Below are 12,692 nucleotides of genomic sequence, written 5' to 3'. Positions count from 1 at the left end.
CTAGGTGATACAGCAAAACTCAACAAAATTCAATGTTTCACACATGCTTGGAAAAAAGTGAACACTCTTTAAATAGTCAGATTCTATATATGTCTAATAAATTATGCTGGATAATTTAACTTTCAAGTGTTCTTATTTATAATTTTTTATTCAACCTAACAAAAAATTGAGATTCCTACTATGAGGCTAGGTTTTCAATATGGCCTTTACAGTTCCTTCAATATTTGCTTTTATTTCTAAAGCTACTTCATTGTAGGAATGCAGGTTTTTAACTTTTATACTTGCAAGATGAATTATACACTCTATAATCTTGTAGTGCTCCTGTATCTCCCTACTAATGGCTTTTCCTTTAAACCATTTTTCTCCTTTGGTTTAGCATACCTACCCATATTTCTCTTTGTGTTTGCCCAATACATCTTCTTTCCTCTCTTGATGTTCAGGTTTTCCATGTCCTTATGTTTTAAATATGTCTTGTAGTTAAATGAAAAACAGCCAGATTAAGAAGAATCTATTCTGTAAATCTGCTTCCCCCCCCCCTTGGTGAATTCTGTCAGTTAAATTTATTATCTTAACTGACATATATGGACGAGATAGATAGATAGATAGATATAGATATCTATATATATCTCCCACTCTTTGCTTTGAATTTATCTTGCTTCTTTTTCCCTGCTTGCTTTCTTCCCAGTGTTTATTTTCCTCTTTCCCTTTATTTTCCCTCCGCTGGGTGGTGGAGTTCCGCACTCTGTTTCTATCTTGTGCATTCTCACACAGGTTACCTTTGAAAATGTGCGACATACAGTTAAAGCATCACCCTCCCCAAGCAACATCACTTCAGAATTTCCGTCTGGTAACTCCCTCCCCGCTTACAGGGTATCGCTGAGTATTTTAGCTCTGGCCTTTGCTTACACCCACAACTAGAATGACCATTACAGGAGAGTCGGTACTTTAGGCTACTCCAAAGGTATCCGTGTGCTTGCTCTCACTTCTTTGCTCCCTCAGACACCCTCCCAGGGAAGTTTCCAGGCGAGGACAGACTGTCCCTGACTCAGGATGGTTCCACTGACACTTTTTGGACGTTACAACAGTGTGAGAACAACACACATTCAGTAGAAACCATACATTGAATGTGGAATTTGGGGATTTTTCCCAGGACTAGCAGCGTCTCTCTCACGTACTGATCTATTCATCTCAACAACTAACTTATGAACACTGTACTGTTTGGTCGTATTTTCACGATGCCCACTCGTCTCAGACAGTTTCTTTTGCTTGTTCATGTCAGGATTCCAACTTTATTTCTTGGCATAACTCCTACAGTCATTGTATGTTCTTATCATTAACCCTTATACGAATTCCTTGAGCGAGTCCTACCTCATCTGTGGTTTCTGCTGACTCCACCTCATGACGGCTGTTCTCTTGTGTAAGGTGAATGAGATAAATACACACTCACGTCCGGGACTACCCATTTGTAGAGAACCTAGGGGACCTGTTTGAACTGAGCAGTCTCAAGTCCAAGGCGGTTTCCTGAAACTGCCTTTCAAGAGAACTCGCTGTGCCATGCTCCCTTGCATGGCCCCACGTGTGTGCAAAGACAGAGTCTGGGTCTTACTCTCCTCGTTGTGTGCGAGCACAGAAATACACAGTTTTATGCGGAATCTCGTCGTTTTGTCATCGGATGACTACCAAGATAATCTACTGTACTACACCATTGGAGGCAGAATTTCAAAAAAGTTTTTCAAAACCTCATAATGTTCCAAAAAAGAAATCCAGCTAAGGGATAGTAAGCTTATTTAATAAGAAAATGTTCACCCTTTGGGAAATTTTATCCCGTAAAGTCTTGGGTGATCTGAAGAAGAACAAATTTACTTCATATTTTCTGAAATTATGGGTAATCCAAATCAGGAAGAAGGTCAATATTAAGATAGAAATAAAATTCTTTTGTTCTCTAGTTTAAATATAAAACTACTGCATCATATTTTAGGAAATAAACTAGAAAGGTCATTTTTCTCATATACTTTCTCACAAAATACTACATTACTTTCCTGAGACTGTATCAAGCATGACATACAGACACATTATTTATTCTCCTCAAATATATCAATAGAACCTGGTATATAGTAGCATTTGAGGAGGACTTAACTGATTTAAAATATAATATTTCCCAACTTATCTGATAATATCTGCTCATTGGATCCCAGGTAGAAAAATGAATGTTTAAATCTCATAGCTTTGTTCTTGGATTAATATGCAGCAATGGTTTTCTTGATTTTAGGTTTAGTTCTACCTCTGCTTTCCAGAGAGAATCTAAAGTACCTGAAACAATAGAATTACAAAATTCTGGGGAATTTTTTTATGTTATTCCTGGGCAATCCTCCTAGTAACTCTGATTTAGTGGGACTTTCATCGTTCTTAGAGACTCTATATTTTAAAAGAACAATCCAGGGGATTCTGAGATACAGCCAGGTTTGCAGACCACGTCCTCACCCTCTGCTACATGAGTTCAGACAAGAGGCTGCTAATACATTCTCTGTGTTTACCTCACATAATGTGCAACAGTCTTCCTTTAGTAAGCACCTCTCTCTGTAATGTTCCAGTGAGCGCATCTCTGACTCTTGCAAGAGAAGGGGCTGAAGATAACTGCTCAGCCCCTCTGGGTGTAAGAGGGATTGTAAAACAATTTGAAAATAATTGATCCAATTTTTAGAAGACAGATTGTAATGAAAATCAACTAGATGACTGACTACTGTAAGGTCTGTCCACGGCACGACCTAGCCCAAACAAAGTTATCAATATGTTATCAATAATATGCAAATTGCAGACCATTTTCACTTAGCCATGCCTTTCTCACTTTCTTGATTTTAAGCTGGATTATTTCATTCAAGTACTTAAGACTTTCCTAAATATAAAGTGTTTTGGTCTTGGGAAGTTCAGTTTTTTAAAAATTGTTTCCATTTAACTTGCATAAAAATTCAAGTACCTTTCCTCGCACCAGTTTAGTAAAAACAAAAAAAGAAAAATTCCCCTGGGTGTTTTGTCAACACAATGAAAAAAAAAAAGAAATAGCTTATATCAATATTTTCTTGATTGTAGGATTATTAAAAATATGTAATAAGCACTATTTTAGGGCTCAAGCATATGCCACAACGCTCTTAGAATTCATCAGCTGACCTGAACTGTAAGAGCATAAAACTCCAGTATTGCAGTGTTTCCAAAAAAGCGGACACAAAAAATGGTACCTTCGCAGCAAAGGCAACACCCTGAGAGGCCCAGAGAGAGAACATCGGAGGTAAGGCCAACCCACTGACATCACTTTGCATGAAAGAAACAGCCATTCATTCATTCAACAAACATCCCAGGAGTCCCCCATAACTGTTCACAGGCTTGGCCCCTGTCCTCAGGAAGGTGCCCTTCCAGCACGGAAAGGACAGACGAGCAAGCGAACGAACGGGGGCTCACAGAACCCGGCACCGGTGAGCTCCAGTCCTGGTGCACATGCTTGACGGGCATAAAGTGGGAAGTTCCCTTACATTTTTGAAACCTCGGCTTCCTCCCTAACAGATGGAAATCCCAGAACCTACCACACGGGTTTGCTGGGAGGATCAAGGTCGCTAACACAAATAAAGCAAAAGACGGTCACGGTCCTGTCCGTGTTTTAACGCCAGCTAGAGAATAAAGTTCAAACCCTGTAAATTCTGGACAGACCAGAACGAAAGTCCTTGACCTTGTAATCTTTCCTGCCCCGTCATCTCTCTCCCTGACCCAAACTCTAGCACACAGAACACCGGGAACTGTTAATAAAACCGTTTTGCTCCTGTAATTGCAAAGTCGTGTCAACGGCCTCGCACCCATGGCTTCTGTTCCTCCACAGGCTCTTTGAGTTCTTCAGGGAAATGCTGGATCATCGTTGTTCTTTTTGGCACCGAGGACAAGTCTGTGTGGGAAAACATGGGCACTGAAGATTCTGTGTTGAAAAGTGACTCAGAAAGCCCTTTTCTGGATATGAAGGAACTTGGGGAATTCTTTTTTTTTTTTCCCTTAAGATTTTCTTCAGTTATTTGACAGACAGAGATCACAAGGAGGCAGAGAGGCAGACAGAGAGAGAAGGAAGCAGGCTCCCTGCTGAGCAGAGAGCCCGATGCGGGGCTCAATCCCAGGACCCTGAGATCATGACCTGAGCCAAAGGCAGAGGCTTAACCCACTGAGCCACCCAGGTGCCCCTGAACTTGGGGAATTCTTTAACCAAATTTATTTTGTTTAGATTTCCTTATTTTATATGTGCATAAGAGTGACATATGACCCAAATCTGTATCTAATGAAGTATAAAGAGCTGTTTTAATAGATAGAAAACAAAACTCTAAAGTATAGCTTAATCAAAAGCGTTTTTTTGCTTGTGTTTTGAACATGTATAAAATATCAGGGCAGGCTACACAATTGACAGAACTCGAGATTCAAGGAAATATGGTGTCTATGGGTCCCACGTATGATGCCTGGCACATTAAAGGACCTTAACAAGTATTTGTTGAAAGCAATGAATGCATTCTGCAAAATGGAATACAGTGTCTGGCCCTGAATGTCCTTCCAAGAAAAGGTGTCTGCAAAAAAACATTCTCCCGGGATTCTCACCCCGCCCGGGGTCAGCATTTCAGCACCGCTGACCACCCTCCAGCCTACTCACTGTAAAATTCTTGTCCAAAAGAACTTAACATAGTAACAATAAAAACTAGTTTTATCTGTTACAGTGTATCTGCCTAAAAGAATTTCAAAAAGAACTTTAGAAACATGTCACTCTGTTTCTTACTATAACTGCCAAGATGCTTCTGTTGGGAATTCCCACGAAGGGATCTCTTCCCAATTTTGTGCAAGGGTTTTGTGCTACAAGCCAGAGCTTCTGGAATTGAAAGACAAAACCTGTCTTGAGGAGACAGTGAGTCTTCACATGGCTGTCCACACTGCAATTGCTTCTGGCAAAATATACTTTCAGAGGAATGCCATGTACGATGCTTTTAAAAACGATGCAGATCGTGCTGTGACATCGGCGTCCCCCCGCCCCCGCCCCACGCATCACTGCACAGAAGCAGCCTCACCCCCACGACAGACAGAAATGGAATAAAAGCAAGCTTCCTCTCTTATAACCTCTGAGGAGTCATCCTTAGCTTGTGGGCCGTTTGGTAAAATTAGTAAGTCATCTACAGATTAGCTAGGTTTGGGACATTCATGATTTTCCTTTGGTGACAAAGACTGTCAGTTTTTCAAAACCCAGCTTCCCTGTTTATCTGGATAAGCATTAACCGGAATCTTTGCCTCCTTCCTGTCTTCCTTCCTCTCTCAGTCAGCTTCTAAGCATGTCATCTTCGGCAAGTCCCTTAACCTCTCTGCTGTGGTATTTTTGTGTTCTTGTCAGTAAAATAGGGATTATAAAAGTGCGCACGTCATGGGCCTGTTGAGTCAGGACGGAGTCGGCTACTACCTCCGAGGCCCTTACAAGAGGCTCCCACACAGAGGCTGCTAAAGCCCGTAGCACACCCGCCACTGCTTCCATTACTGCTGCCCAGGGTCGGAGACCAGCGAGACGAATGCACCAACAGACTAGTAAGTGAGCGAACGGAGAAGTGGGATATGACGCTCAGGCCTCAGAGAGGGTGATGTCAGTGGAAAGAGAATGAGCACAGGACGGCCCCCTCGCTTCAGGGGATCGGAGCCCACCTGTGCCGTCTCAAGTCCCTGTGAAAAGGCAGAAGAAAGGATGCGTGCGCTTTCCAAGAGCGTGTGCCACCACGTCCCCAGGGGCCCAGGATGCTGAGTAGGCCCTGGGTGAGCGCTGAGTGCACCACCCCCTGCCCAGCAACTTAGTAACCGTATCCCAGCCGGAGCACGGCTTAATTCCAGCACTGCCACATATTAAATGGACGTTACGAGAGCCCAGTGGCCACTCCACAGAGCAAACTACTATATCGGAATGACAGGCAGGGGAGGACCTGCTACAGGGTAGGTACTCCAAGTTTCGAACAGTCCCCCAAACACATGGAAATATTTTCGAGAAACTCGCAGTAAACTGTGGATAGCTCTAGTTAACATCACTTCTCCTCTTGGTCCTGGCTGAGGGACCCGAATTAGGTGGAGAATAGTTATGCTGCAATCACATATGCTGTTTGCGGATCTGTAACATTCACTTCCGTCAGCTTCCTGCAGACGTTCTGTAAGAAATGTGATTCAATCCATTCCGATGGCTTAAGAGCCTTGAACAGCATACCAGTTTTAGACACCAAAGTTTAACTGAAATTGGGCGTATAGATGAGCCCTTCTCCCTGCACGGAAAGTCCCAGAAGATTCCTAAACAAAGAGCAATCACAAATGGTAATTTTATCCAACTGGATCCAATTATATTTAGCATATTTCATGGAAGAGGGGGAAAAACAAGGACAGACTCAAGAAAATGTTTTCCTTTTATGATTTACTCTGTAGGAGGCGAGGATGAATTGCCTTATGACGTTACTTCTTATAACACAAGGAAGAACTGTCTAGAAAAAAACGCAATGTCTTCTAGAGGTAAATAAACATTCTGTTACAGAATAAATGTGGGCCTTTCAGCACATCTGGCAGTAACTGCACAACCTGCAAAGATCACCCCCTAAAAAAAGTGCTCATGATAATAATTTGTTATCAGCAGATGTTGAATACGTGAAACCAGAGGAGGTTTGGAAACAAAATGGGTAGTTTCTGTCATGCACACAAACCTTCTGTCAAGCACACAAACGCACCTTAAATGGGGCCTCTTGGGGGGAAGCAACATGTGAAGGTGAGTTTTACATTTGCTTTTCCCCTACTAGCAGCTTCTAACCTGCAGACCCTTAACCAAAGTCTAGGCCTTTGCTTTGTGGTTCTAGATACCATTTTTTCAAAGGTCATCATGAATGCTAGCATTTTCTCCGGCACCAAAGTCGCTGCATACAAACCCCTTTTTGTCCATATTATAAAGAGATCCTGCCAGCAACGGAGCACCAAAGTCGTATAAAACATTACACTAACAATTTCTTTTATGTAAAAAAAAAATATCACAGTGCTTACAAGCCACACATTGTAGAGCAGGTACCAAGATACAGTGCCAGTACATCCCCACAGTATAGATCTTTATTTTAGAACTTACTCCAAGTCACTTGTATCTTGGTTCGTTTTAAATATCTCCCCTTTAATGTTCTGCAATTTCAACATGACGTGTTCACATGGTTTTAGTTTTCTGCTTTGAACTACTGATGTACTTGATCAACATGAGAATTCACCATTTCTGGAAAATCATTACCCATGATCTGTTCAAATGTTGCCTCTCCCTTGTTTGTGTTCTCTCCTAGGACTGCTATCTTCTTGTTCCATAACTCAATGATGTTCATATTTTCATTCATATATGTCTCTGCATTCTGGGTATTATCATCAATTATGCTATGGTTAATTTGCATTTTAACCCTCCCCTTCAGGTATTTCAAAATTTTATTTTTCATTTATAGATTTTTCTATTTGCCTGTCTTTAAACAACTGGTCTTTTATTTTCTTCAGGTTAATTTCTTGCTGTATGTTGTCAACACTTTATTCATGCCCATTTTACATTCTCATTCATGTTGTTACATTATGTCCAGTGTTTTAGCTTACAAACTGCTGTTTTGTCTTCTGCTGATTCTCCCTAGGGATCACATCCTCTGCCCACTCTCCTCCATTGAGAATGTCTGATCGTTTCCTTGTGCGTCTGGTCACGTATTACAGTGAGCATTTCTTCAGTGGGCTTGCTGTTTCCTTGAAAACCCTGGGCAGTCCAGATGATCAGTACCACTGCCTGGGGACAGCTTTGCACTTTACTCCTCAAGGGTTCTCAGGGGTATTTTTCGACATGAAGATTTCTAGGTCAGCAGGTGGTGTAAAAAACAATGCGGAGAAAGGGGAACCCTCCTACACTGTTGGTGGGGATGACAGCTGGCGCAGCCACTCTGGAAAACAGCATGGAGGTTCCTCGAAAAGTTGAAATAGAGCTTCCCTATGACCCAGCAATCGCACTACTGGGTATTTACCCTAAAAAGATACAAATGTAGTGATCCGAAGGGGCACATGCACCTGAATGTTCATAGGAGCAATGTCCACAAGAGCCAAACCATGGAAAGAACCTAGATGTCCATCAACAATGGATAAAGAAGATATGGTATATATACACAATGGAATACTATGCAGCCATCAAAAGAAATGAAATCTTGCCATTTGTGATGATGTGGATGGAACTAGAGGGTATTACGCTGAGCGAAATAAGTCAATCAGAGAAAAACGAGTATCATAAGATCTCTCTGATATGAGGAATTTGAGAGGCCAGGTGGGGGGTCGTGGGGGACATTCGTGAGAAAAAATGAAGCAAGATGGGACCAGGAGGGAGACAAACCATACGAGACTCTTAATCTCAGGAAACAATCTGAGGGTTGCTGGGGCTGAGAGAGAAGGACAGGGTGGCTGGGTGATGGACATTGTGGAGGGTATGTGCTATGTGCTAAGTGCTGTGAAATGTGTAAGACTGATGATTCACAGATCTGTACCCATGAAGCAAATAATACATTATATGTTAATTTTTTTAAAAAAGCAAAAACAGAAACTGGCATGACACAGGCACAAAGAATACAATTCTTAGCAGATCTCTTTTTCTCTTACTAACCAGGTTTCTTGTTCTCACTCATTGCTGGTGGCATTTTTCAGCCTAACTTTTCATTAAGGAAAGGGCTTGGTTTTAGACAAGAGGCAGGCCTGTCTCAGTCCTAGCTCCAGCCCTCATCTGGAAGCAAGGCCTTAGCGTCATCTCTGTCCCGTGCAGGCATTCGCCTCCAACCTCCACGTTCATGCAGATGCTTAATCCGCAAGGCAGCTATGACTCAGTTCAACACAGACTATTCTCTCCTTTTTAACCACTTGACTTCGGGCACATGGTCATAATCCTTTCTCACTGACTGACTGACTGCAAAATTAGTTAATGTTCTGAAATCCTTTTAAACATTTTATCCAGTGTTACGAGGTATTTGTGACCATAAAAATTTTTTAGATCATCTCAGTCTACTGCATTGCAAGAGGGTTTTTTTTTTTTTGCAAGAGCTCTTATCAACACTTTACTGTTTCATTATTCATAATCATTTAATCAATTAGTCCTTTCCAAGCTGAAGGTTAGTGGAACTATATTTCAGTCAGATCTTGAGGAGTTCGAAACCTTTCACATTATTTTTTATGCCCAGGATTCTTCCCCATGTTCAGAAGTAACAGACTAGAGGCAATTCACCTTGGAAGTGAAGTAAGTCTCCTGGGACCCCGGAAGGACTAAGACCCTGTTTTGCTAGTCACCACTTCCAATTAACCAAAAGAGAGAGTACTGATTTCTGACTAAAAGTAGGGAAGAGAGAGAAAGGGAATCTCTTTTCACTGAACAGTATTTCGAAAGTTACCACTTAAACACTATTAAAGCCTGAAAATGTGCAACTTCTCTCGAGACGATTGGCCCTAATTTTCAGTAGTAAAAACCCCATGACATAATATGGCACAAAAATCTTTCCACATAAGGAAACTATGAAACAGAATTTTTTACCAAAAGTCATAGAATTTATCCCACAGAAATGGCAACTTGCAATAATCTGAGCCCTTCTAAGGGAAAAATCTCAATGACTTGAGAAAATGGTGATGCCCTCATCTCCAGTGCACTAATGATTGCCACTTTCACCAGTAACACACCTCCCACTCTGGTGACATAGAGGACACTGTTTACATCACAAGTCCGACTGTCAGGAAGGGCTTTTTTGTACTCTCTATCAGAAGGAAGTGATTTCCCTCAACTCTCTCCTACATCGTAGGTGTGAAATGCTGCGCTGTTGACTGGTCTAAAGTTTGTACTTGCTTGATTATTCAGCTGGAAAAAACAGAAAACCTTACCAGAGCACACAGTGATGAAAAGTAACTGTAGAATCTTTTGGAAATAACAGATTTAGACAAAACAAACAGTCTGGAATACGGCTCACTCTGTAATTAATGATCGTTTCTTTGCCATGATAGGGGGTGTTCATTAAGAATAGAAACACATTAAAAAGGTCATCTCTGCTGCTCTGGTCTACATATTTGAAAAGCTCTGACTCCTCAAGTGAGAGAGGAGAATGTTTATTCTCTGGAGAGTAGGTGATGTTAAGGGGCTACATCAATATGGCGGTGGGTCACATTTGAAGAAAGCCGTGGGAGACGATCTGGAATTACTACTTCTCTTAGTCTCTCTCACTCCTAATTTACAACCACAAGTGTCAAAAACCAGATTATTTTTCTCAACACAGTAACAAATGATTATAGTACAATCAGGTGAAAAAAAATTAAAATTTTCTCTACAGGACAGCCTGATTGTTAAAAAGCAACATAGCTCTTAAAAGCTGCTTAATTAGCTACAGGTGACATGACCAACTACCCGGACCTCCGGCTTAGTAGGTCTCAAGACTAAGCCAATACGAAAAATTCACTTATGTTTTAAACATATACCCTCAGAGCATGTTTGAAAATAGCAGTATTCAGAATATCCAGGATTGATTTATTTTTCTTCCTCTCTGTTTTTCTTGGCATGTATCTCCTTGCTCCCCAGAGTGTGGCCCATGCACTAGCATCATCTCAGAGTTGGTCAGATACACAGAATCTTGGGTGGCACCTAAGTCCTACTGAATCAGAATCTGCATTTTAACAAGATTCCCGGGGCGGGGGGTGTAATTCATCTGCCCATTAACGTTTGAGCACTGTGCTGTAAGACATAGAAATATTTCCTAATTCAATGTCAAGTGCGAGATTTCTTTTGTGGATGATGAAAATGTCATGGAATTAGATAGTGACTTTTTTTCACACCTTTGTGGATTTATTAACCACTGATCTGTACAATGTAAATGGGTGAACTCTATGGTATGTGAAACAGATCTTAATTTTTGAAAAAGGAAGAAAAAATAATAGTAAATGCTTTCAAAACGTACAGCAGATAGATGGGTGGAACCAGTTCCAACTTTTTTCTTCTATCTTGGGAAAAAATTAGATGATCATTTCCTGGGGCTCACCTCTTTCTGAGAAACGAACACACCAGGTCTTGACTCTGGGCAGACCTGACCAAGGGTTTGCAGGAGCCTGGCAGTGGGGGATGGAATGGGGAGGGGAGCGCTCCCCCCACCCACGCCCACAACACACGCGAGAGCTGCTTTCCTCGGGAAACCGCGTGCGAGAAGAACGTCAGGGACCCACACTACCCAATCGAGGGACGTGATAAAGAGGCAGAAATGCTATCTGTCTGCTGCCTGTTAGCTCCCCGGAGCGTGGGGGAGGGAAGGCTTCTCCCTCATGCCACCCTCTGCTGGCCCCTGCCAACCCTGAACCTCCCCCAGCAAAAAACAAACAAACAAACAAACAAAAACCCTCCAGATTCTTAAATAAAATCCCGTATTTGCTACGAGTTACCCGCAAACGACCTCGACCCCCTCGCCTCCACAGCTGGCAAGTCTCCCGAACCCCGTGGGCGCCCCTGGTGAACGCGCCTGGCGCTCAGGGTGAGAAAGCCTCCCGCGCTTCCCTGTCCCCGACCTAACCCGGCGACCTGGGGGCCAGGTGTGCCGGGCCAGGTCGCCCCTCCACTGTCATCCGCCAACTTGTGCGGGGTCTGGCCGCGGGAGGGCCCGAACGCGCCCCGCGAGGGCAGGGGCAGGCCCGGCGGAGCGCGCCAGGCAGCGCCGGGGACCCTGAGCCGGGTGGCACTCTCTCCCCCAGACCTCGAGTCTCGCAGCCCAGCCCGTGCCAGTGCCCATGGCGCAGCGACAAGGGATCTGAGCGGATGGACAGCCGCTGGGGCTGGAGACCAACACCTGCCCATCCTTGAAGGGGGCAGTACCCTGAGGACACGCTCTACGGGGCAACATACCCGGGTGCGCTCACCAGCAACAAAACCTCGACGCGCGCGCCCCTCCGCTCATTCGGGGCCCAGCCCAGGCTCGCACGGCCCGGGGAGGGACACGCGTGTCCGGACGCGCGCGGCCCCACCGGTGCCCCCCGCCCGCTCGCCCCCCCCCCCCGCCCGCGGCGCCCGCACTCACCGGCAGGGGTAGTAGCCGTAGGCCGGCCGCGGGGGCTGAGGGCAGCCGTCGTCTCCAGGCTCCGAGTCCAAGAGCAGGTAGTCCTGGCTCTCGTTGCGCCGCGCGCCGGCCCCGGCCGCCCGCCGGGGAGAGCCGCCCCTGCGGGGCGCGAACACCGGGCTCTGGTTCATGGCGCGAGCGCCCGGCCGGCGAAGGACCGGCTCTCGCGGAAGGCACGTCGGCGAGCCGGGCGGGCGGGTGCGCAGAGACCCCGCGCGCAGGGGCGCGCGCCCCGCGTCGGACTGGCCGCCGGCAGACCCTTGCGCCCGGCACCACGTTGGCGCCGGGGTCGCGGACGTCCGCGGTTCCGAGCTCTGCGAGCGGCTCCCCGGCCGGCGGGGGGAGAAGTCACCACTCAGGGGCCATCGGGGGACCTGGCTTGAGCGCGTCCGGCGAGGGGACCCCGCGGGGAGGGGGCCGGGGCTCCGGGGCGGAGCGAGCCCGGGCGGGGCGGCGGGCGCAGTGGCGCGGGCGAGCTCAGAGCCGGGCACCCGGCCGAGGAGATGCCGCGTCCCCCGAGGCTCCCGCCTCGCTCCGGCCGGCCTCTCCCCG

At 45.1% G+C, this 12,692-nt stretch overlaps 1 protein-coding gene across 2 annotated transcripts in view; it reads right to left on the bottom strand.

Annotated features, from left to right (window-relative positions):
• The window catches only part of LOC111153888 (transient receptor potential cation channel subfamily C member 6), a 103,871-nt gene extending 91,600 nt beyond the window's left edge, over positions 1-12,271 (bottom strand). For both annotated transcript variants that reach the window (XM_022513178.1, XM_022513177.1), the window contains exon 1: positions 12,102-12,271. In XM_022513178.1, the coding sequence (XP_022368886.1) occupies positions 12,102-12,271 (170 nt within the window). The remainder of the gene's footprint in view (positions 1-12,101) is intronic.
• Between the last annotated feature and the right edge of the window lie 421 nt (positions 12,272-12,692).

Source organism: Enhydra lutris, unplaced genomic scaffold, assembly GCF_002288905.1.
Source record: "Enhydra lutris kenyoni isolate GAN:26980312 unplaced genomic scaffold, ASM228890v2 scaffoldscaffold34, whole genome shotgun sequence".
Taxonomy (NCBI): domain Eukaryota; kingdom Metazoa; phylum Chordata; class Mammalia; order Carnivora; family Mustelidae; genus Enhydra; species Enhydra lutris.
The sequence above is the reverse complement of the archived record's forward strand: the minus strand, read 5'-3'. Positions and strand labels throughout refer to the sequence as shown.